Source organism: Myotis daubentonii, chromosome X (assembly GCF_963259705.1).
Source record: "Myotis daubentonii chromosome X, mMyoDau2.1, whole genome shotgun sequence".
Lineage (NCBI taxonomy): Eukaryota > Metazoa > Chordata > Mammalia > Chiroptera > Vespertilionidae > Myotis > Myotis daubentonii.
In genome coordinates, this window is record NC_081861.1 from 227868 (window position 1) to 250855 (window position 22988).

The following is a 22988-nucleotide window of genomic DNA, read 5'->3' on the forward strand; positions in this document are numbered from 1 at the left end:
CCCATCGATGTTTCTAGCTCTCTATCTCTCTCTCCCTTCCTCTCTGTAAAAAATCAATAAAAATATATTTAAAAAAAAAAAAAAAAAAAAAGAGCTTCACAGACAAGAAAAAGCTGAAAGAGTTCATCACCACCAAACCAGTATTATATGACATGTTGAGGGGTATTCTTTAAGATGAGGAAGAGTAAGAAGAAGAAAAAAAAGATTAAAAAATGTGAACAAATGGCAACAAATACAGATCAACCAAAGATCTTACCTATGGGCACAGACAACACGGTGGTGAAGGCTTGGGGTGGGGCGGAACCGGGTGGAGGGAGGCAATGGGGGGAAGAAGGGGGAACATCTGTAATACTCTCAACAATAAAGATTTTTTTAAAAAATCTGACATTTTGGGAATACATAGGACACAACAGACTTCAATGTTCTCCTTTCTTCAACAGGTTTATTGCCTTTTAAGAAAATTTTTGTAAAATATAAATACAAAGGCAGAGAATTTACTTACAAAGTTAAAACACAGATTTCAAACATAAACACACAATTCAGAAAATTTTAGTTTTATGTACATTTTCAAGCAACCTCAACATATTATGTTAGTTTTCAATATTTTACAGGGTACAGAAAAAAATAGCTCAAAGTCTTCTTTAAATAAGAGCATAAAATGTTTAAACATATAAACAATCCGGTTTGATGCGTGAAAACTAATTTCACAGCTTTTAAATTAGGATATAAAAGTTTCATACAATTAGTTGTTGTGTGTGGATATGGTTTGAATTTATATTACACGCCACTGGATTGCATCCAATAGCATTTACCTGACCCGAGCAGGTACTCTGTAAACAAAACATAAAGTTACAACATCACCGAATTCACCCCCAAACCAACCACACAGTTGCGACCACACTACATGGTTGCGGCCTCGGCCATCCATCGGAGCTTTTGTGTGAAATTAAGTCAAAGTGTTGCGCTCCCTTTCCTCATTTTTTTTTTTTCCTTAAAAAAGAAAAGCAAAGAAACAAATCTTCCAAGAAAAAAAACACAAACATATCCCAAAGCGTGTGTGCATGGACAAGTAAAGGAACGTTATAACAACTTCATAAAAACTGACTTAAAAGTTTAAAAAGAAAACAAAAACACGTTGCTAAGTCCTTCCAACTGGGGCCGTTTCTCTTATATAAAGAAGAGATATTTCCATATGTAATAGTGTCCTTTCTTTACAGAAATAGCCGTATTATGACACATATGCACAAGGATTAACACTATGACACACTGTACAGGCGGCCGGGCCGGCTCACCAGTAGTCGTCTGAGCCCGTGTCGCTGGGGTGCAGCCACTCCACGGTGGAGCCCAGCAGGCTCTGCAGCTCGCCCGTGAACTCGACCAGATCCAGGAGCTCCTTGCTTTCGGGGTTAAAGGCCTCCAGGTCTTTGGAGCAAGAGAACAGGAGACTGGCTGAGACCTGCCGGTAGAACTCGGCCTCGGCGATGGTGACGATCTCCACGTTGGGGAAGTTGCAGCGGAAGATCCGGGAGGACATCTTCAACTTCTTCAGCACGTCCGACAGCAGCAGCCAGTTGCGAGGCCTGCGAGGGCAAGGAAAGCCGTTCCAGTGCCGGGCAACGTGCGAAGCGCTTGCGAAGCGTTACCTGCCACCCCGGGAGCTCGGGCCCAGGTGGGACAGGGCCACTCCCTCTGCCTGGACACCACTCGCCCCAGCACTTCCCGCCCAGAACAGGGAATCTAGTTATTGCCACTCTCTTCTGGCTCCATCTCCATTTATCAAGAGGCCACTTAGGGCCCGGCCCGCGTGGCTCAGTGGTTGAGTGTGGACCTAAGAACCAGGAGGTCAGGGTTCGATTCCCGGTCAGGGCACAGGCCCGGGTGGCGGGCTCGACCCCCAGTGTGGGGCATGCGGGAGGCAGCTGGTCCAGGATTCTCTCTCCTCATCATGGATGTTTCTTTCTTTCTTTCTCTCTCTCTCTCTCTCTCTCTCCCCATCTCCCTTCCTCTCTGACATCAATACAAACACATTAGGAACAAACAAATAAAAGAGGCCCCTTCGGGAGGACCAAGCAACTCAGCCAGAAGCCGAGCAGCAGTTGTGAAGGAGCCGCAACAAAGTACTGCGTCACAGGCGCTGGCGCTGCTGGAAACTGACTCAGGTCCTCGCTCTCCAAGGGAGGGGGCCAGGCACAGCCGCCTCTGATTTCTCCTCCCTCCACCCTCACAGATAGCGCATCATGAACACAGGCGGGCTCTCCTTCCTCTCCCACACCCGCACCCCGGCCCGCAGTGCGCTGCAGGGGTGAGCTACCTTCCTCACGCACGTCCTCGCCGCCCTCTACGGTTCCTATTACTAATAGGACGTCACTGTGTACATACTTGTTTCCCGCCTTGGGGCCCGAGGAGGGTGTTACTCATTCTGCACCATGTGGACACACAGCAGAGAACACAGTCTCCTCACAGGTCCGCCACAGGCCTCGGGCACAGGGGCAGCGCCCGGCCACGGGAGCCACACGGGATCTAACCAAATCTGATGATACACAAGAGCCCAGGCGCCTCACAGCGCTTTTCCCCATCGGATACAAGAAGGGCATGTCCCCAGTGACATAGGTCAGGGGACCGCAGTGCCCTGGAAGGCTCCTTAGTGGAAACTTCCAGTCACTGACTTCCAGGTCCTTTGAGCTCTGGGGGTGTATTCTTTTTTTAAAAAATATATATTTTTATTGATGTCAGGAAGGAAGGGAAAGGGAGAGAATTATCAATGATGAGAACCATGGATCGGCTGCCTCCTGCAGGCCCCACACTGGGGATGGAGCCCGCAACCCAGGCCTGTGCCCTGACCGCGAATTGAACCGTGACCTCCTGGGTCATAGGTCGATGCTCAACCACTGAGCCACACCAGCCAGGCTCTGGGGGTGTGTTCTGATGAGAGCAGTTACCAACCATGCTGTGGCCCCACCCCCACCCCTCTTCAGGGAAAGATCTGCATTTTGAGTTTGAGGTACACTTTGGAATTCCCTCCCCCACCCATCCTACTCTGTTTCAGGGGATTTCTAACTCCGGACCCCCCACCCCCACCCCCAAGAGCAGCTGAGCCAGTTCCCAAGCACACGACAGCCATGCTCACCCCTGAGCGACGGACACTTGGACGTTGTAACATGGTAAGAGGGGGCTTTCTGAAAACTCAAATTCGAACACATCACTGTAGGCCTCGTCATCCTCCTGCAGGTCCTCTGGCCCCGGGGGGTTCGCTAACACGTCATATCCACTTTCATCGTCCGGCTCTAGAGGAGGGCGAGCGAGAGAGCGAGAGGCATCAGTCACAGCCAGACTGTGTCAGAGAAGGACTCAAAGACTCTTTCCCAACGAGCCCGGCTTGTGGCACCCACACCCTCACCCCCGGCAGAGAAATGGTCCGAAAGGCACGCGTTTCCCGCTGAACCAGAAAGAGTGATGCTGCTCACCACACACGGAGCTGCCGTAAAACTCCCAGAAGCTGCTGGAGTCCTCGTCGCTGCGGCCCTGCAGGTCTTTCAAATAGTCTGGGGAGAAAGAGGGGAAAGCTGCTGGTGAGGACCAGGTGCGGGAGGCCAGTCCACCCAGGCGCGTCCTCTCCCACACCGTTCCCTGCCCGCCCCTCCCCACCAGGGACGGGCCCCCCTCGCCCTCATCAGCCCCTCGCCCAGCAAACCAAAGCTAGACGGGCAAGCTAAGGATGTTTTCCGCCCTCGCGGGCAAAAATAAAGCTGGCATCTCCTCTCTGCATTCCGTATCTGCCCTTTCCGAAACTAACGACACGGCGTGACCCACTGAGCAAGTGGCCAGGAGCTCGGGGAATCCCCACCCTGGGGTTTGAATGAGGCCATGGCGTGAACTCTGTCGTACCTGTTAGAAACCTTTCCATGAGTTCGCTGTGCGTCATCTTCATGATGGTTCTACCTGAGTATGTAGCCAGAGTGGGGTCAGCACCATAGGAGAGGAGCAGGCGGACGATCGCCAGGTGGTCGTTCTCGACCGCATCGTGGAGGGGCCTGGGGGACACGGGCAGAGGGTCAGCTCCCGCGCACAACGCTGGCCTCTAACAACACTGACACGTGTGATGCCACTGACACTCCCGAGAGGGACACTGAGGCAGTGACTGGCCCAAGGTCAAGCAACGTGTCTACTATTCCAGGCCTAAGGAGGGACACAAGCCAAAATGAAAGCGTTTTCAATGAACTTAAGTAGTTGAGATAACTTACAGGAGAAAAGGCCCACCATTGTGGAAGCCAATACAAGCAAGCCCTATGCTGTTTAAGAAAAGCCCAGCCTCGCTGGAATGGCTCAGTGGGTGACCATTGACCTATGAATCAAAAGGTCACGGTTTGATTCCCGGTCAGGGCACAGGCCCGGGTTGTGAGCTCAGTCTTCAGTGTGAAGGCGTGCAGGAGGCAGCCGATCCATGGCTCTCTCTCATCATTGATGTTTCTCTCTCTCTCTCCCCCTCTCCCTTCCTCTCTGAACTCAATAAAATAAACAAAAACAAATAAAAAAGCCTCGTCTGTTTTTGAAAAGGTGCAGGGCCCTCTCACCAGTGTCCACGGATGGGAAATGCTATTTGGAAACCGTAAACACATTTCCCTTTTGCTGCTGTTATGACTGTCAGGGAAGGCCTCGTGCTCCGCTTCCCAGCAGCACCCCATGAACCAAGGTCAAGGACAGGGTGTGCGGGCTACAGATGTGTGTGGCCCGGGCAGATCGTACACCAAGCCGGTGGCAGTGGCCCTGCTTGGATTCTGGGACTGTAATTCAATAGATGCTGATGGAAGTATGGGGTCTTAAAGGGCAACGTCTCCAATTACTCAGGCAGGCTCGACATTTTCAGACTTTTGTCCATGGGAACATTGCAAACTTTGAAAGTTCTCCCTAAATTTGCCAGAAAGGTCTGGTCGATTCCACCATCCATGTGCTGCCATGTGACTCTCCATCTTTCCTTCTGGGGTTGCCCATGTACCCTAAAAGCCACTGCCTGTGCCCCGCAGCCCACAGGGCCAGGCTGCCACCAAGACCCGCAACTGACCTGGTTCCGTCCTGGGCACTGCAGTTGACATCAGCACCGTATTCAAGAAGGTGTCGCACGATGTTCAGCCACCCCCTGGCACAGGCTTCATGCAGGGCACAGTATCCGGCATTGTCGCGGTGGTTCACGTCACAAATCTTATTCTCCAAGCAGTACAAGACCACCTCCTGCGGGGAGCGAAGGGGGACCGCCATCAGACCGCCACACAATGCACCTGGTCAGGGTGGCCGAGGCACCCATCCTTGGGTCCGAGAGCACGTGTGAAGGGCTCAGTGATGGAGAGAGTGTCCTCTGGGCTCTGCAGGCTGGTGACTGTACGTGAAACCAGCAGCTTGGCCCTGGGCAAATTACCCTTGAACTTCTCCTCACGTCCATTTCCTCCTGAGACAGGAGAGCCATGGAAGCTGTAAAGGCGGCGGGAGGATGCCATCAGCTAGCTGAGGCCTCAGGCCAAGGCTTGGCTTGGCCGGGACAGGTGTCCGGCTCTAATCTCTTAGATGACACATGGACAAGTACAGCCTGCGGCGCACACGCTCCCGTTCGTATGTTGAGTAGAGGAAGAGCAAAGCTCTGTCTGTGCATCACCAAGAAATGACACAAAATGCTTCGCATACACCCCTTGCCCCATTTTGCCTCACCATCCACCCACTTGGGGCTGAATGAATAGCATGTTCATGTTTACTTCAGTGAACGACAGGGACTGAGATACCATACACTGGCCCTTTCTCAGAAGGAGTTCTGTCAGCAGTTCGCACCAGAATCGCTGGATTTTTACTCTTTGGAGTGTTCACAGTCCTATGAAGCACTCCTAGCAGGCGGAGCAGTCATTTGGTCCCTGTTTTATTATTACTACCCTGACGAAGGACGTTTTCAAACACAGAAAACGGCACTGGCCAGCAGAAGACACACTTTACTCTTTTCCTACCAGCCACGCCCAGCAGATGGCCCGACACATGCTCTAGTGGGTCGGGGTTGCCGCGTGGGTCACGGCAGGCCTCTCCATGACAACTCTTCGAGGCCCTTTGCGGGACATGTCAATCAAAGGTGACCCACCACTTGGGAGCTAACCAGAATGTTCCACATGAGAAGTGAAGGCTGCGTGCTGGTGAACGCGGCCAGCGGTGCCCTGTGGCTTCAGGTCAGTGCGGCAGCTCCCTTCCAAAAACAAGAGGAGGAAGGGACAAGCCATGCCCACAATGCGCTCTCCCTTCAGATCCTAACCTGCCAGCAAGCCCACAATCCTCTGGGCTCCCAGGCCACCTGCCCCGAGCCCCGGTATCCAGGATACCGCATGAAGCTGCTGCTCTTTTAGCAGGTCCTCCCCAGCCAGGCTGGAGCGGGCGGCTGCAAGCTAATGAGCTGTGTGCCCCGCCGGGGAGAGGCCCCGTCACGTGGTCTGGGATCAGGTCTGAGCGCCACTGACTGCTGTGCACAGATCAATTTCCCCGGGGCCCGGTGGCCTGTCTGGTGGCCTGTCACCCGGGCTTTATTTGCTCTGACAATTATGGCCCTCACCTGGAAACCCTCATTGCTGCCAGGGCTGAGCGGAGGGCACCCAGAAATGAAAGGGCAGCAGAGCCGACGGGCAAGTCAACTCCTTCCCAGGAGGGTGGCAGGAGGCAGGAGCAACCCACAGCCAGGCCAGCCGTTTTGCCACGGGCTGTCCTAGCACAGCCACGTTGCTGTCGCTATGTACACAGCACTGCTCGTTTCAATGAGCGTGCCTTCTGTCGCCCCATGCCATGCCACAGTAACCCGTGACGTGCCAGGAAGGGAAGATGGCACTGTTCTCATTCAACACTTGGGGCAACCAAACTCCAGAGAAGTTAAACCCCAAGTTCAATGAACATGAAGTCCTGGAGCTAGAACTCGGGGCTTTTGGTTTCTGGGCAGCTGGCAAGGTTCAAAAGGCCCCAGTGAGAGGGACGCAACCCAGCCGTGACGAGCACCCGCAAGCGCCCTGCCCGGGTCAAGTGGGCTGACTACCTTCTGGCCGGGACGGCCTCTAAATGGACGGGCAATGCCTGTCCACCCAATACATTTCTTGGTTTATTTTCTGCCCTAGAAATGGGAGCGCTTGCCGGGCAGCCCACCCGTTCCCAAACAAAATCACACTGTTTTCGTTGGACAGTTCTCTGTTAAGCGGCTATAAGCCGAATGCCATTAACCACAAAATGTAACCATAAAGGCCATAAACCCGACATTGTTAATTAATTAAATGCCTCATTAACTTTTTAAAAAACATGATTTATTCAATTCATAGAAAATTTAACCATCACCACTAAACGCGCAAGCATGTGGTTGCACATTGGCCTTTTAGCCTACGAACCAGAAGCCTTAACTGGGAGGGAAGGTTTGGGCGTCTCTGGCCAAGCGAGTCGTCTGTTTAATGCAGAGGGTGTTTGCAAACCTCAGGAAGCAGCTTAGCAGGACATAAGGCTCAGACGGCCTTTGACTGCACCTGGCTCTTCAGCACCAAGTCACGACGGGGAAAGACTAACTCCAGGAAAGCCCGCCCCGCCCCGTGCGTCCAAACTACACCTCCAGCGGGTTAAGCAAATTGTCCTTCAACTTTCAAAGGTTCCAATTGCCACATCTCCTGACCAGCTGCCGTCCTGACAGAAATTCTGCCTAAAGAAATCCTCGAAAGTTGGGTTCGAAGTTGAAATGGTTCCCCCAGCCGTGAAATGTTCACCACCAGAACCGGTGACCTGCGCAATTTACATATGGAAGCAGCTGTCCAGACACAAACATTCCCAAGGTCTCAGGAGCCATCAAAGGCCTGGGAGCCTAAAAAGTATGGTCGAGGGCGCCTCGGCCCAAGCCTCTGACCCACCGGCTCTACAAAACGCAAACGGAAGCTTCATGGAGGGGCCAACAAGGGCCTCCTGAGGTCTCTGGTCCCAAAGGGAGACTGGTGGGAACAATGCCAAGATCAAAGGCAAGGCCAGGAACCCCGAAATCCACACATGTAGAGCAGGCTGTCCTCCTGCCTCCCCTCCCCTCCCCCCACCTCCAGTGTGTGCTGGAGACACAAGTCTATTTTCTCAACCACAACTAGTCAAGGGTACACACGTGGCCCGAGGGGTCTAACCCAGTGCCACGGGCAGTACCCACCCGGTCCTCCCAGTTGCTACGATCAACTCCAGGACGGACATGTTGACAAAAGCAAAGCACATACAACCAACAACCAGATAGCCCCAAACTAAGAAAGCACTGTTTCCAACAGCTTCCCCACAGTCATGCCTCGGGGGCCCGGAGACGTGGGAGCCCAGCAGGGAGGGCTCCCTGCGCCATGGGAGCCGGGCTGTGGGAGCCACAGAGCTGCAGACAACCCTGCGGCCCTCAGCCACCAGGGCCTGCCACCAGAGCTTCTCCGCACCTCCTCCCTCAGCTTGCTGAGCTGCATTTTATTTTCCCCATTCAACTCCCAGAGGGCTGATGCCAGCATAAAAAAAATGCCTTTGCCCTGTGGGCTATTACATCACAATTTCAACTGACAGGCGTGGTGGGGGAGCCGCTGGGGCAGAGGGAGTCATCTATCTCTTGGAGGTTAGCTGTGCAAAGGGCAATTCCAGTGCGAGCCCAGCTGGCCTGGGAGAGGGCGGGGGAGGGGCGGGAGGCGGGGGAGGGGCTGGGCTCCCAGGATCACTCAGTACCTGTACAAGTTGTCATTTAACCCCTCTGGGGCTGTTCCCTCATCCGAGAGCGGGATCACATTAGTGATCGGCACGGGGAGAGGCGAGGCGGAAAGGGGGAAATGAGTGACTTGGGTCATACGGGCTTAGAAACACAAAAGGTGTCTTTCTTTGGATATTGCGCCAGCGCCTCAGGGCATGCCAGATGGGGATATGGGGTCAGTGAGGGCAGTGATTTGGGGGCAAAACCTGAGCTCCCCTCCTCCTCAGCCCTGGGACTCTCTGTCACGCTCAGAAAGAGGGCTCAGGTCTCCCCCACCCCCTACCTGCACAGACATTTCCTGCCCGCAACCCAAAACAGAGCCAGCAACTTCTTTCCCCCATGCTGATCAGAATCCAAAAGGACTCATTAAAATTCCCCCAGTCGCCAAGCCCTGGGTTATGTCAGATTTCATATCAGAGATAAGTGAGCGGGATGGAAGGATGCCAAGCCGCCTGCGTGCCGGGACACGGCCTGCACATCACAGGCCTTCCTTCCACACGGCGGCTGAACAGGCCACCAGAGAGAGACGGCAGAGGAGCCGGCGACTCCGCCAGCCTGTGGGCCACCCCATGGGGCGCCACTCCCAGCCCTCCCCCCGGCGCCAGGGGCGGCCGCCTGGGGTTTGGTGGGGAAGCCGGGGGCCCCAAGGACACTGACCTCATAGCCCAGGCGGGCCGCGCGCTGCAGGAGGGTCTCGCCCGCGTTCTTGTTGACAATCAGCCTCCGTGCCTCGGGGGGCATGGGGCGCGACTGCGTGGCCTCGGGTGGGGAGCTGGAACGAGGCAGCTGGGAGGACTGCGATGCTGGTAGCAGTTGCTGCAAACGGTCAAAGGGCTTCTGGTCCTGCTTGGCCGGGGACAGATCGTAGTCGGAGCTGGACTCGGGCCGCTTTCGGACTCTCCTGACGGTCACCTGTCACAGAAGCGGGCAGCGCACACGCGTGAGGCCAGCCGCCTCCCCAGCCTTTTCCCTGGGCGGCAAACACCCGAGCGGAGGCGGGCAATTTCCCTGCTTTTGGTGCGGGGAGGGGTGCTGGGGGCAGGGATTCCATTCTCGCTACTTTGAAACTTCACTACCACCCAGGAGCCATGCCCCCCACCATGGGGGAGTGATCCTGGGAACGGAGTCCAGGCAAAGGAAAGCCTGGTGCCCAGAAGCAGGTGTCCCCCAGGCCCAGGGACCGGCGAGGGGCAGACGTACCTTGCCGTCAGCGTTGTCCACGTAGTAGTCCCCGGGCAGCGGCAGGCTGCGCCGCGGCTCCTGCGGGATCAGGTGCTTGGTCTTGCACAGCCGCTTCCCGGACGGCTTCTCGCCGTCGGTGTATTTCTGCAGCAGCGCGGCCTGGCAATCCTCCTCCTCGTCCGTGCACAGCACATCTGTCTTCGGGTTTTCTTTAATTTTCGGATGTTTGGCAGGCGGCCTCGAGGCTGGCGTGCAGCTTGGCTGAGTCTGCTTTTTGCCGCTCGCATTGGGGGAGGAAAGGCCCTTCATGGGCGGAGAGGCGGCGAACACAGGCAAACCTGGACGCGGAGGGCAAGAGGGGGAGAGGCAGGCGTTACGGAGCTGCAGCCGGAGCGGAGAAAAGCCCATTGTCGGCGCCCCTCGCTAGAGCGGCTTCGGGTTATCTTAAAGATACACCAATTACGTTTTCAAGGCGTTAATATTTTAATTAGCCCACATCCAGACGTCAAATAGGTTAACCCACAAAGCACTGTGGTGAGTTTCTCCAGGGGCGTTCTGGCTCCCACCCCACGGGGCCTGGGAGCCTACAACCTGCCCAAGCAGGGCCAGTCTGGGTGCTGAGGACCCAGCGGCCAGACACACCCGAGGCTGAGTGAGTGCCCGGGGGTCACCCAGACTCCCCAGCGAGGAGCAACCCAGGACCCCCAGCTGCTGCTCCTCACTGTACATTCCAGAAGGAAGCACGGGGGCTGGAAGGACGTCATGGAAGAACTCCCCGCCTGCCGCCACCTATGTGGCTCCGGTCCCCCTCCCAGGGGCGGGAAGGGCAGCCCCAGGGTGGCCCCCGCTTACCTTGCTCATTGTCACTGCACTTGAGGGCCTCTTCCGCCCAGCTTCTGTTGCCTTTGGTCTCTGCCCTTTTCCTGCCAGGCTTCTCTTCGGAGAGGCTATTGCCCTGGGCTGTGGCCTCAGGCTGACTGGCCTGGGTCACTTCCTTCCTGCCCTGCCGGCCAGGTTTGCTGTCTGCTGCAGACACCTGCTGCTCCCACTGTTCTCTAAGGTGCAGCAAGTGGCGTTGCTTTTTAGGATGCAGCCCTGTTAATTCAATGCACACCTTCAGGTTGGTCAGCTCATTATAATGTGGGTCTTCTAAGTGGTTAGAGGAACTGTTTGTCATTTCCCTCTCAGGCCAGTCATCTAATGGAGAAATAACTACAAATTAATCAAAAAGCCTCCCGGGAGGGGGAACCAACTGTCTTACCCATCACTAACGGGAGTGGGGGAGGGGAGGGGGGGCACTAGCTCTGCCTCTGGCTTTGGGGGAGGGAGGTGTGAGCGGGTTCCCCAGGGCTCTAGGGCAGCGCCAGAAGCATCCACTGCACCACCCAGTGCCGCCCCGGGGCCGCTAAGCAGGCAGCCGCCGCTGACCGCGCTCACCTTTGGAGACGCGTCTGCGCTTGGCTTTGAGCAGCGGGTCCTCTGACAGCTCCTCTCCGGGGGCCTCCGCGTGGGTGCTGTCACCCGAGGCTCTGCGCTTTCTGTCCAGCTGCAGGGCGGGGCTGCCCGGCACATCCGCGGCGGCCTGCTCGCTGGGCGGCTCGCTCACTGGCTGCCTGTCCACAAAGTACTTCTCCAGGGACAGGTCCTTGTTCTCCGGGGGCTCGAAGGGGTCGTGTTTGTTTCCAACACCATATTCACCTGGGGGCGGGGGGACAGTGACACAGAAATGAAGGCCCCAAGGTCACCGTGGAAAGCAGGCAGGCCCTCCGTGACCTGAAACGGGGCACGTGATAAAACAGCCCCCACCTGCTCCATCCCAGCTGGTCACCTTCGATGGTGATCAGGCCCCCTCCAGGGCCTTTTCTCAGAGGATAGGTGACCCCAAAGCAAGATCCAACCAGGCCACGGCCATGGCCACGGCCACCCCTCCCTGGGTAACAGGGGAGATGGTGAAGGAAGAGGAATGGGGGAGTATTGGGGGCCAGGGAGGCTGGGAGACCAAGGACACTGGGAGAAGGGGTGTGGCCCACACACAGGGTCAAGTTCAATTTCAAGGAACTCAACCTGATCCCTCCCCTCTGTTCTCTCTCACCCACCTCAGGGGGAGGGGGAAGTGCATCGCTGCACCATGCACACCCACAGGACCTTTCCAAGGCAGGAGGCCACCCCTCCCTCCATCAAGTCACCCCTGTCCACGCAAGGCCACCACTGGCTGAACTGCCTTCCCCAATCACCTCAGCCCATCTCTCCCTATGAGCCAGCTCATCGGCTACTTGGCTGTTCCCAGTTTTTCTAACACACAAACAATTCCCAAACCACCATGGGGATGTCCAGGTGCTCCCCCCACTGACCTGCACGTCACCATAACACTGAGCTAATGACACCATCCATGTCCATTTCTGGGTGAAATCAACACACTCCTCACACGCTGACCGCTTCCAATGTCACCTCCAGCCTTCTCTGGGGGGCATTCCCGGGGCTCAGTAGCAGTCAGTTCTGGGGACAAGTGTCATCTGGCCTTGGCCAGCCTGTGCTCTTAATGCTGGGCCCCGTAGGTGGGGCAGTGGGAGCCGCATCTACTCTTGCAAAGGATCGAGGGCTTGCCCCCGCCACGTGGGTCCCCCCCTTGTGGCAGCGTGGTGGCAACACCCCAACACAAAGCTGGCAGAGCCGGGGGAGCCACTGCTCACCCCCATCTCCAGCCCGCGCAGCGCGGCTGCGGCTCTGTGCTCCGTGACCTGCTGAGCCGCTCCGGCAGGAACAACGCGGCTTTCCAGCCCGGCCCCCTTCAGCTGTGAAGTGGGGACATGACCGCGAGCCGCCTCCCGGGCGGGCGTCATAAACAGGCCCAGCCGCACCGGGGAAGCCGGGAGAAATGGCTCCAACCAAAGGGCACCAAGCCTCTCCAACCAGGTGGAACCGCAGCCCCAGATGCACTACATTTAAGGACATAAGCCCTCCTGGTCACACCATTCAGCCATCCCAGAGAGCCCCGGGGAGGGCCTGGGGAGCCGTGGGAAACTAAGCGTTTTCTTAACAATCACCACGTGCAATTTTAAAAGTGTACTCCCCCTCCCCTCCTTTAGGCAGGAAAGATGTCCAAACCAGGTGGTTGGCAAGCAGAGGTGACAGGGTGATGACACGCGCCTTCCAAGGCCACGATCAGGCCGGGGCTGGGCCTGCATGGGCCCCGGCCAGAATGGGGTGCTCGGCCCGTCACCCCGCCCACACTCTACCTTTCCGCTCCAGGCCGTGGGGACCCGAGCATGGACAGTCCCAACCCCGCTGCAGAGGCACCTTCCTCGGGGAGCTGCTTTCCCACATCTTCACCCTCACGGCCAACTTCCTGACAGCGAAGTGACTTTCCAGCTCCCAGACCTGGCCTTTGGCCGCAGGGCCGGCCTTGCCCACCGGGGACAACCACCTGGAGGCTGTGTGATGACTTAGTTCAGGTGTCTCCCTCCCACAAGCCTGTCCAGCCTCCTGCAGGCTTCCCAGCTGGTAAGGCTGCCTGGGCGTGGAGGGCGCCCCTCCCCCCCTCCCCCCCTCCCCCCAGCGCGCACAGGCCTGGATTCCTGCCCTGTCCCCAGGGGCCCTGCAGGGTGATATCCCTGACTCTTCCTGAAGTGTCATCAGGAACCCCCCATTCCTAAAGTTGGGGCTCACTGCCATCCCCCCGCCCCCCGCCCGCACATAAACTTTAGTTGCTTTCTTCCCCATTTCGCACAAGGATCTTTTCCCAAACTCAGTGCTCCACCCTTCCCCATCCTCTAGGCCTCTCAGGCAAAGAGCCCAGTTCCCCGCTGCCGCCCAGGCCTGAGAATAGCCCGCAGGACACCCTGACCGCCGAGGCATGCATGGCCGCCAGCTACGGGGCAGAGGCTCCGGGTCACATTCCTGCACACCGCCTGGGAGCTCCTACAGGAGTCTCCCAACCACAAGCCACAGGATCACCCTCGAGGGCAGGAGATGTGCTGATAGCGGCGCAGGCCTCTCGCCGCACCTGCACTCTTACTGCTCTCGGCCCTTCTGCCAGGGGCAGGCCATGTGCTCCCGGCCACTTGGTGTAAAGCAGATGTAACTGTGGCCGTGTTGTTTGTGGTTTAACACTTATTTCATCCCTGCAGCTTGGTCATATGACTCAGCACATACATCCCATAATTTATCATTGTTATGCCATTGCATTATTTTGCAGCAGCATTGCCATGGCAACATTTACAAGTCACCGTGGCAACAAAGCACCCTCACCACTGGTGAGCCATGCCCAGTGAGCCCGACACAAGGTGGGAGGGCTGCCCGTGCCAGAAGTCCCCCCTCTCGGTAACCACAGCAGCCCCAGCAAAGGCTAAGCTTGTGAACACACCGTCTACAGGAAAGACACGGCGATCTCTGTTCCCAACTCAAAGCAGTTTCCAGGACTCGCAGGTGCCCGGCCAGAAGACAAGTTTCCTGAGCAAGAAGTTTTGTGGAGCCCTTTGACTCCCGCCTCCTGCAGCTCCTGCCCAGGCGCCGCCACTGAGCAGGTCCTGGGGCTGCCTTGGCGAAGGGCTGGCAAAGGAGCTGTCACTTCACATTCACGGCGAGATGGACGCATGCCTCCTGCCTGCCCCACCCTCAAAACGCCGCTGATGGCTCCTATTCAGAAAGTCCAAGGCTGAGGAGGCTCCTGACTCATCGGCTGAACTTCTAAAATAAAAACCTCACTCAGCCACCTCCCTCGCAGACCAAGAATGAGTGAGAATCCTGGCCATTGTGTTTTCAAGTTCATTCACCTTCCCCAAGCCGGCCCCTCTGCGCGGGCTGCACCCACCATCTTAGAAGCTTCTGGTGCCTCCAGGAGTGGAGGGAAGACTGTCTCGGGAGGGGCAAGGTGCCTGGAAGGCGCCCTGAACCCTCTTTGTGACCCCTGCCTGCTCCAGCCCCCATGTGCTCAGAGCTCGGCTCTCAGCCACAGCGCTCTCATGAGAAGAGAACCAATGGGGGGTGGGGGGGGGGGGCAAACCAAGCCCACGTGGGCTCAAGCCACAAGGCCAGAAGGAGAAAGAGGCCCATAAGGCCCATTCACGCTCAGCTGAATGAACCCAGCCCACTGTCCCCTATCTTTAAAACTGAGCCTCTCGCCTTCCCCAACCTTTTCTCTGCCCCCAGTGGCCATGGGTGGCTCGCTTGGCCATGTCCTGGGAGCCCCACTGGCCTGGGCTTGGAGAAGCGTCAGGAAGGCCTTTCTGAATCACCCCGGGCTTGGCCTGCCTCCCCTCTGGCCACACCGAGTTCTCATTTCCAGGTTCAGCAGAACAGACTGGGGAGGACACCAACTTCTCTGGGAGCAAGGCCGGGGTGAGGCCGCTGACATGTGAGGGGTGTGCGCCACGTGGGTCTGGCCATGTCACTGGAAAACCAAAGCGCAGGAAGACTGGAGGCTTCTCCCTGGCAGGCGCTTTTCCTTCTTCAAAGAAGAACGTGCCCAGGAGCCGGCCTTGCCCACTTCCACCAGGTCTCCCCAGGGAACTTCCCGGAGAGCTGGCACCCGGGGGCCTCGGACGGGAAGGGTATGTGCCCGGTGTGGGCATGAGCCGCCCGGACCCTCCATTTCACCATGTCAAGCCCGTGAGGCCAAGGAACAAGGACACCTTCACTTCAGGTGCATCCAGAACCCCTGCTGCTCAGGTAAGGCCCTGACAAGCAACAGCAGCGCCTTGTCCTGGACGAACGCAGGGCACATTGGTCCCGGTGTGGCCTCCTCACAACCCCGGCCACAGGCTGCTGCCGACCCCCAGGGTGAGCGCTCCTGGGCCACAAATCCTCCCCAACTCCATCAAGTGTGTGGAGGAATGGCAAACCTCTGACATTTAAAGGCACAGCGCTCCCAATCGCACCCATCATCCCGGACTGTCCTGTCTTGGGGGGTGGGGGGGCTTTTGCACCCACTCTCTCAAAATGCCCTACTTCCCCATCACCAACACATCGGGCAGAGAAGTCATGTGAGCAACCCCCAAAGGCCACCGCAGCCGTAGACCAGCTGGTGGGACTGAAGAGTGGCTGGAGGAAAGCGAGCTTTCTGTCCACATTTTGCCTCCAAAACAGGAAACACACTTTGTCTAGTGGGAAGAAGCCCTTCATTTACACGGTGCCCCTGCACTGCGCTGTCGCCTCCCCATGATGACAAGCAAACCCGCCACAGAAAAGGAGTCTGCTCCTCAGCCTGCATCGCATTCAAACCCTCTGCGTCTTCCAGCCCAGACTGTGCCTGTGGTGGTGGGAGCCACCTCTGGCTACAAGTATCATTCCGCTGCTACAAAAAAGAACATACATGGGCCACACCTGACTCAGTCTCCGGCTGCCGTTCTGCTGTTACATTTACATTGTCACTAACTACAGGACACAGTCTTCCATAGGTGCCTCGTTCCCGGAGGCCACAATGTTCAAAAGGCGCCACTCGGGTTCACTTACATCGCTCACTGTCATTCTGGTCAGCAATGGCCTCCTCCAGGGCGACCAACTTTGGCTTTTTGTCCTGATTTCCTTTCAAGCTTTCCCACTCTGCAGGGCTGAACTTGCACGCCTCGGAGTCTTTGGTTGTTGGGTGGCCACCTTCTCTCTCTTTCATCTCCAACTCTGAGAAGCGCATCATTGCACGCTAGAAAGAGAACGAAGATGGAAACAAAAACAACACCTTACCATAAAAGCTATTTCATTTGCCTTACCTTAAAGGAAAGTATTTTCAAAGAAAAGTTTGCCCAAAACCAACCACAATTTATGATACAACTGAGATATTTTAAAATTTAACAGATAAAAATTTAAGAGGATCTATATGTAAGTAGTCACACATTCTTTATTCATAAAGCCATATGTATAGATACGTATGCGCTGTGTATGTATAGCCATACATACACTCTTGCATAGAGACAGACATTCTCTCTTGAAGGTAAATAAAACAGAACGAAAACACAACGCAAAGAAAACAAAACAAAAACACAACAGAAAAGAAAAAGTGCACAATGAATAAAGACGACCATGGCCCACAAACTTCCCTTGGTATTTGGAAATGAAATTTAACTCAAAAGGTTTATGGAAGATTCTAGTAATAAAAATTTGAAGAACTGACCTCACAGTAAGCAGCGGGTAGACATAAAATACTGTCCTCTTGTAATCCTTCCATCTATGTAATTAAATGGATGAAGTTATCTAAATGATCCATTGAGTGCCCATTTTAATTTGGCTTTATTTATCTTTTAATTAAAAGTAAAATATCTTAAGGAAATTCCTATACAACATCTATCATTCACTAGCAAGTTAAATACATACTCTATCCCTTTAAGCGAGCTTTTATTTATTTTTTTTTTTTTGGTGAAAAACAACTGCACGAATCCCACAGACATGCGGCTGCTACACACCTCCACCAAGTAGCGCGTCAGGCATATTCGTTAACGTACAGTCACGGCAGAGAAATTAAAGCAACTGATAGGTAAACGTCATGCAGTCTTTATCAGCATCTGAGTGGCGTTCTTAAAATCTACAGAATAACTTAAAATAACCAGGCACATGAACCTCCTCAGTGCTCCCCCTCAGGTCCCCTTACTGGCCACCTTTCATACATTTAAATTACCATAAGCTTCATAACCACACCTGCCTTACCAGACCCCCCCACCCCCCCACCCCCGTCCCTTTACACATTACAAAGCTGACAACTGGTCAAGTCACTGAGATTCGGGGGTGGGGCTCACCTGCAGTGCCCGCTGCTCCCGGCTCAGCTGACTGGAATCTGCGTACAGTTCGGTGGTGACACACTTGAATCTGTCACCCACGTAACCAGCGGAGTTGGCGATTCTCTTGGCCAGCTTCGATGGCTTCGGCTTCAGCACTTTGCCATCAGATTCTGCCTCATCAGCTCCATCTTTGGTATAGGTGGGGGTGACGTCCACACTGGGTGGGGCACCGCCCACACAAAATGGTTTGGGGTCCTCTGGGGTTTTACCAAAAGTTACAGCAGGGCCATCGCTCCCGAGTGTCGGGTCCAGGAACGAGGCGGAGACCGGCACCCCCAGGTTCTCCTTGCTGGGGCCCGCAGGAGCGCCCTCCTTGCTTAAGCCGAAGACGGCCTGGCCCGCAGCCTGTTTGAAGGCATAAGCTTCGTGGAAGTCACTGATGCGCCCCAGCTCCTCTCTCAGGGCCATGAAATCGCGGTGCGACTGCAGGGCCGGCTCGGCCGCAGGCTTGGCGGGCTCAGGGGTCTGGCCGATGCCGTCGGCGGCGAAGCCGGCTTTGGACACGTTCGCGTCAGGTTTAGTGTCTGGCTCTTCCCGAAGGAGGTCCACATACACGAGCTTGTCGCTCTTGATGGCCGTTTTGCCTTGATTCCAGCCGGGGCCGGGCTTCAGGTTCTTGTCGGCTGGAACGTCGGGGTGTAACTTGGTGCTGCCCGCGTCCAGCAGATCGAAGCGGGTCCGGAGGGCGGGGTCCTCGTAGCGGCTTCTCTCGTGGGACCGGGACCTCCTCTCCGGCTTCTCCTCCTTTGCGATTTCTATGGGCGTGTGAGGTATCAACATGGGATGCACCATGCCCAACCCCAGCGCGTCCTGGTAGGTCACAAACTCCGGCCGGCCGGTGGGCAGCCCATAGGGCAGGCCGGGCTTGGGGGCCAGGTGCCCGGGAAAGAGACTGCCGTTGGGCAACAAGACCGGGTGAGGGTAGACAGGCCCCTTGCCGTGTAAGGAGAGGGGGCTGATGGCAATGCCCTCGGGCGCCGGGTAGGGGAGGTAGCTCCTGGGGTAGGGGATGGGTGGGGACCTGAACGCCTCGTTCGGAGAGAGGAAGATGGAGCTGGGCGGGAGGCCATTCTCGCTCGCTTTGAAGCTGGGGTCTGGGTTGCTGGCCTTGGCACCCTTGCTGCTGGCCCCGCTGTGCTTGGCAGGCGTGGTCTGGGGCTGGCCCACGTGCTGGATGACGGACGGCGTGGTGTCCACGGAGCTCCTGCTGGTCTTGCTGCCATCGGCATTGGCATTGGCATTGGGGGCTGGCGACGCGGAGGCCGGGCGGCCCGCGCTGGACACCGCCCCCGAGACGTTAGTGACCACGGTGTCCGTGCCGCCCATGCGAGGACACGAGGAACTCCGCTGCTGCGGGAGGGCCCAGTCCAAGGCCTTGTTTTTGAGCGGCAGGCCCTTGCCATTGTTCTCTTCGCTGGGGCTGGGCCCGGGCACCACCCAGGACGAGGGCGCCGTGCTGATGATCTCAGATCTATAGATAGCGCAGCCGCTCCCCGGAGGGGATAAGGTTTCCTTGGGCATCTCGCCCCCGGCCAGCACGAGGCCACTGGCGGCTCTGCTGTGCACCAGCACCGTGGGAGCCATCTTCTTCATGTGCTCGGCTTTGGACGCGTCTGCGTCCACCACCTTTGAGGACAAGTCCAGCGGCTTATCGGTGACATCTTTGGTAATCGTCTGCTTCTCCAAGAGAGGAGGGGAGCCCCCGTCTTTCCTGTCCTGACCCGCCGTTTTCCGAGGGTGCCCGGGCACCGGCTGTGCGCTGTCCGTCCCCTCTGCCACCTTCGGGTACTTGGAGAGCCGGGCCACCGGGAAGTCTCCGCTGACCGTCATGTATGGCTTCGACAGGGTGACGGAGGGCGACGTGGAGATCCGGCCGTAATGCTTGTGGAACTCGGGGTAGGTGTCCACCGTGGGCTGCGAGGGCAGGTGGACCCGGGGTGAAGGCCGAGGCGAGGGCGGCAGCAGGAGCGCCGCGTCCCCGGGCAGGCCGCTGCTGACCGGCTTGGCGGACGGCACCCGGGGCTGCTTGCTGTTCTGGATGTGGGGGTAGGCGTGGGAATCGACGGGGCTCCCGGGGTTGACGCCCATCTTCCAGGGCAGGCTCTTGTCGGCACAGTGGACCAGCGGGGGGATGGCCGGGGAGGCCGAAGGCGTCGAGAGCCTCATGGGCGAAGCCAGGGACGAGGGGATGTGGGGGCTGACGTAGTGGGGCGGCGGCAGGTAGAGGAAGCGCTCCCCGTTGGTGCAGACGGGGGAGTAGAGCGGCTGGGCCAGGCTGTAGGACTGCTGAGGTAGCAAGGCCTTATACATGTTCAGGGGGTACTTGTTTGGCGAGTCCAGGAAAGGGTAGATGGCTGGCGTGGCCCCCTCCATGTAGGGGTTGACCCAGGGCAGCCGTAGGTAGCTAGCACCATTGATGTTGAGAGGGCTCTGCTTGTCGCCGGCCGGCCGGTCCAAGCCCAGCGCCTCTGCGGGGGGCACCGTGCCTTTTTGTATTCCGGGTGGCGTTTTGTAGATGGCACTGAAGCCATTGGGGGCTTTTCCGGAGACGGCGGAGGCCTCCACCGTCTCGGGGGTGTTGGGTTTGAACTGCACCTCCGGGTTTCTTTCGGAAGAAAACCCGAGACCGCCGAGGGAGCTGGCGGCGGCCTCGCGGCTTTTCTCGGAGCCCAGCCCGCACAGGCTGGAATACACGATGTTGCCCGGGACCCGCAGCCCTTCCCGAATGAGGCCGGTGCGGTCCATGCTAAGCGCCGTCAGGCCATCGATCCGATGGGCAGTGGTCGCGTCCACCTTGGCGGAAGAACACGGGGGTTACTAAGACATTCCTCCCAAGCACCCGACCGTCCCAAAGAGCGACTGCCACCTGCTCAGCAACACACCAGGCGCCTCAGCATCTGAGCAGAAAGGGGGGAGGAGGAAAGGGTACGGGTTCTCTGGCCCCCTCCCCCCTCATCCAGAACCCTTGGCTGCCAGTTGCACTAGGGACCCTGAAAGCCCAGAAAATGTCGATCCCTTTAGACTCGCGGCCCACACGTTATCAGTCATCTATTAACTCTGGGAAATTCACCTTCTCAGCAAAAAAACATGGTGCCGCCACGGACACACACTAACTCCACACCTCTCAGTAGCGCCTTCACAGGGTCCAGAACTCAGACTAACCCTCCGTGGCCATGCTCACTGGGTCTTTCCTGGATGCTATTTAACATAACAAGAAACAATCTTCAGCGGAGGACTGGAGATGGCTCATTTCTAAATCAATAAAGAGACCAGGGGTCAAACTGCGGTTGCGTCTTTTGACTTCCTCTCCCTGGTGTCTGAGAAGCTCGTGCGTTTCAGATTTTACTGGAAACGGAGACCCTAAGGATCTATTTGGAGGCTGGCAATCTCTCTGTCCGGGAGCATTGATGTGGCACGCAGCTTAGCGAGGAAAAGGCGGCACATCTCCCACCCGGCTAGGGGACGTGGGCATGTCCAAAGGAGCACTGGGCCGGGACCCGGGGTGGGTGGGACGAGATGAGGTAAGGTGAGGGCCTAGTCCTGCGGCAGACAGAGGCTTCCCACTGAGCCCTGCCCTGAAACACCAGGCTCCACCCCCACCCAAGCCCTTTAATGGTATGCAAATTAATGCACGATTGATTACAGATCACTGCGACTCAGATAGCACATCAACAGAAGCCATTCATCTCTTACCACGTTGTGGTTCAAGGGATTTTCTTCCCTCAGTTCCAGTCTGGCCTTTGAAGCGTCACCGTCATTTACAGGAATTTTCCTAAGTGAAAGGACACACCGACTTCATGAAAGCATCCCTCGCTTAAGCCATCATTCCCAGATTGCCCCCAGAAAAGAGGGGAAAACAAAGGCAGGACAACAGGGATGGGAGATCACAAACATGGCCCACCCCGAGGTGGGTCAGCAGAAAATTAAGCCCAGCCATTCCTCCAGCACAATCTTTTCTCCAGAGATGCCAATCTGGGCTCTGCTGTCTTTCACGACCCTTATAAGCTCTACATGAGGACAGATATTAGCACACTGGTCAAAGCCCAAAGCAGGGGCCAGAAGGCTGGAGTGTACTGGCCACATCGACCACTTCCGTGTTACCCACGAGGGCAGGCTCTCAAAACTTTTCCCCAAAGTTAGGTCCATGTCCTCCGAAACTGGTTTCCATGGTGATAATGAAGCCATATTTGATTGCCTTTATCAAAACGATGAGGGATAAACACTAATATCATACAAATGTCAGCTGCTCCCGGCTCCAGAGGAAGCCGCACGTCTGTGCCAGGCTGCGGCAGCCGCCCTGGGACTTGTTATCAGGGAGCATCGATAAAGCAAGCGCCTGGTGCCAACTCCCAAATCCCCAGGATAAAACCGCTGACAAACAGCAGGGGAGCTCATCATTACCCCGAAAACCAGCCTCGATCATCTGTTTAGATGTCTCCACCCCACACCCCAAAATCACCGCTTAGGAACTAACAGAGCTGTCAGCTGACTGAACCCAGGAGCCAACAGCCGCGCTGAATGGGCCGCACAGGATGCCTGGAAACGCTGGGCTTAACCGCAGTGAAGGGTGGCTCTCTCCCCAGTTATTACTGAGCAAACTATTTGTTTTAAAAGCACATCGAATGCCGATCCACCTGGGCCCGCACTTCTGACATTTCGAGTTAAAGCAGCATATAGACTGGGATTAATTCTCCTTCATAAATATGAAATAATAAATTAAGAACGAAAGTGCACTGAAAGGCCGCTTTAGGGGCTAATCTTTTAAAGGGCGGCGATGCTTCGCTGAGCTGGGTTGCCTGTTAAAACTGTAAATCAGGGGCCGCCAGCGAGGCAGATCTTTCTCCCCCACCCCTTTCGGGGCCCACCGTGGCTGTGGGGACCCGCGTGCTTCCCGACCTCCCAGCCCTCCCAGCCGGGCGTGGGCACTCACCTGTCTTCGTTGATCCCGCACATGCGGACCCGTTCGCTGCTCATCCAGCTGTGCACGTTCCCATACAGGGGGGTTGCTGAGAGCATGTCGTCTTCTTGGATGGCAGCTTTTCTTCAAGCGTCTAGTCTGTTTAAAACAAAACAAAACAAAATCCCAGGAGGTTGACTAAAGAGCCAACTAGGAAACGAGAGAAGCCCTCTTTCTAGGCAATCCCCACAGAGCGCAGACCCGGGGAGGCAGACGGTGCCCGGGGGCTACGGATGGCACACACCACACCCCAAGGTTCAGGGAGGCGAGAGGGTTAAAGCTCCACCTCACACCACCCAGGACGGAGCCCCTCCCTGCCCGCAGGCTGGCCTCCTCTGCCTGG

General features: G+C 56.5%; 1 protein-coding gene across 11 annotated transcripts in view; it reads right to left on the bottom strand.

The window, feature by feature from the left end:
* Positions 1-422: 422 nt before the first annotated feature.
* Positions 423-22988, bottom strand: part of BCOR (BCL6 corepressor) — a 79680-nt gene continuing 57114 nt past the window's right edge. For 4 of the 11 annotated variants that reach the window (XM_059679597.1, XM_059679596.1, XM_059679595.1 and 1 more), the window contains exons 2-15: positions 22619-22744; positions 21382-21460; positions 17647-20481; positions 17028-17081; positions 16373-16559; positions 11360-11620; positions 10775-11119; positions 9941-10260; positions 9398-9652; positions 5060-5226; positions 3886-4031; positions 3465-3542; positions 3128-3284; positions 423-1580 (exon numbers count right to left, since the gene is read on the bottom strand). In XM_059679597.1, coding sequence (XP_059535580.1) covers positions 1289-1580; positions 3128-3284; positions 3465-3542; positions 3886-4031; positions 5060-5226; positions 9398-9652; positions 9941-10260; positions 10775-11119; positions 11360-11620; positions 16373-16559; positions 17028-17081; positions 17647-20481; positions 21382-21460; positions 22619-22704 — 5262 coding nt within the window. In that variant the 5' untranslated portion in view covers positions 22705-22744 and the 3' untranslated portion in view covers positions 423-1288. The remainder of the gene's footprint in view (positions 1581-3127; positions 3285-3464; positions 3543-3885; positions 4032-5059; positions 5227-9397; positions 9653-9940; positions 10261-10774; positions 11120-11359; positions 11621-16372; positions 16560-17027; positions 17082-17646; positions 20482-21381; positions 21461-22618; positions 22745-22988) is intronic. The other 7 variants (XM_059679602.1, XM_059679603.1, XM_059679600.1 and 4 more) reach the window with 7 other exon arrangements.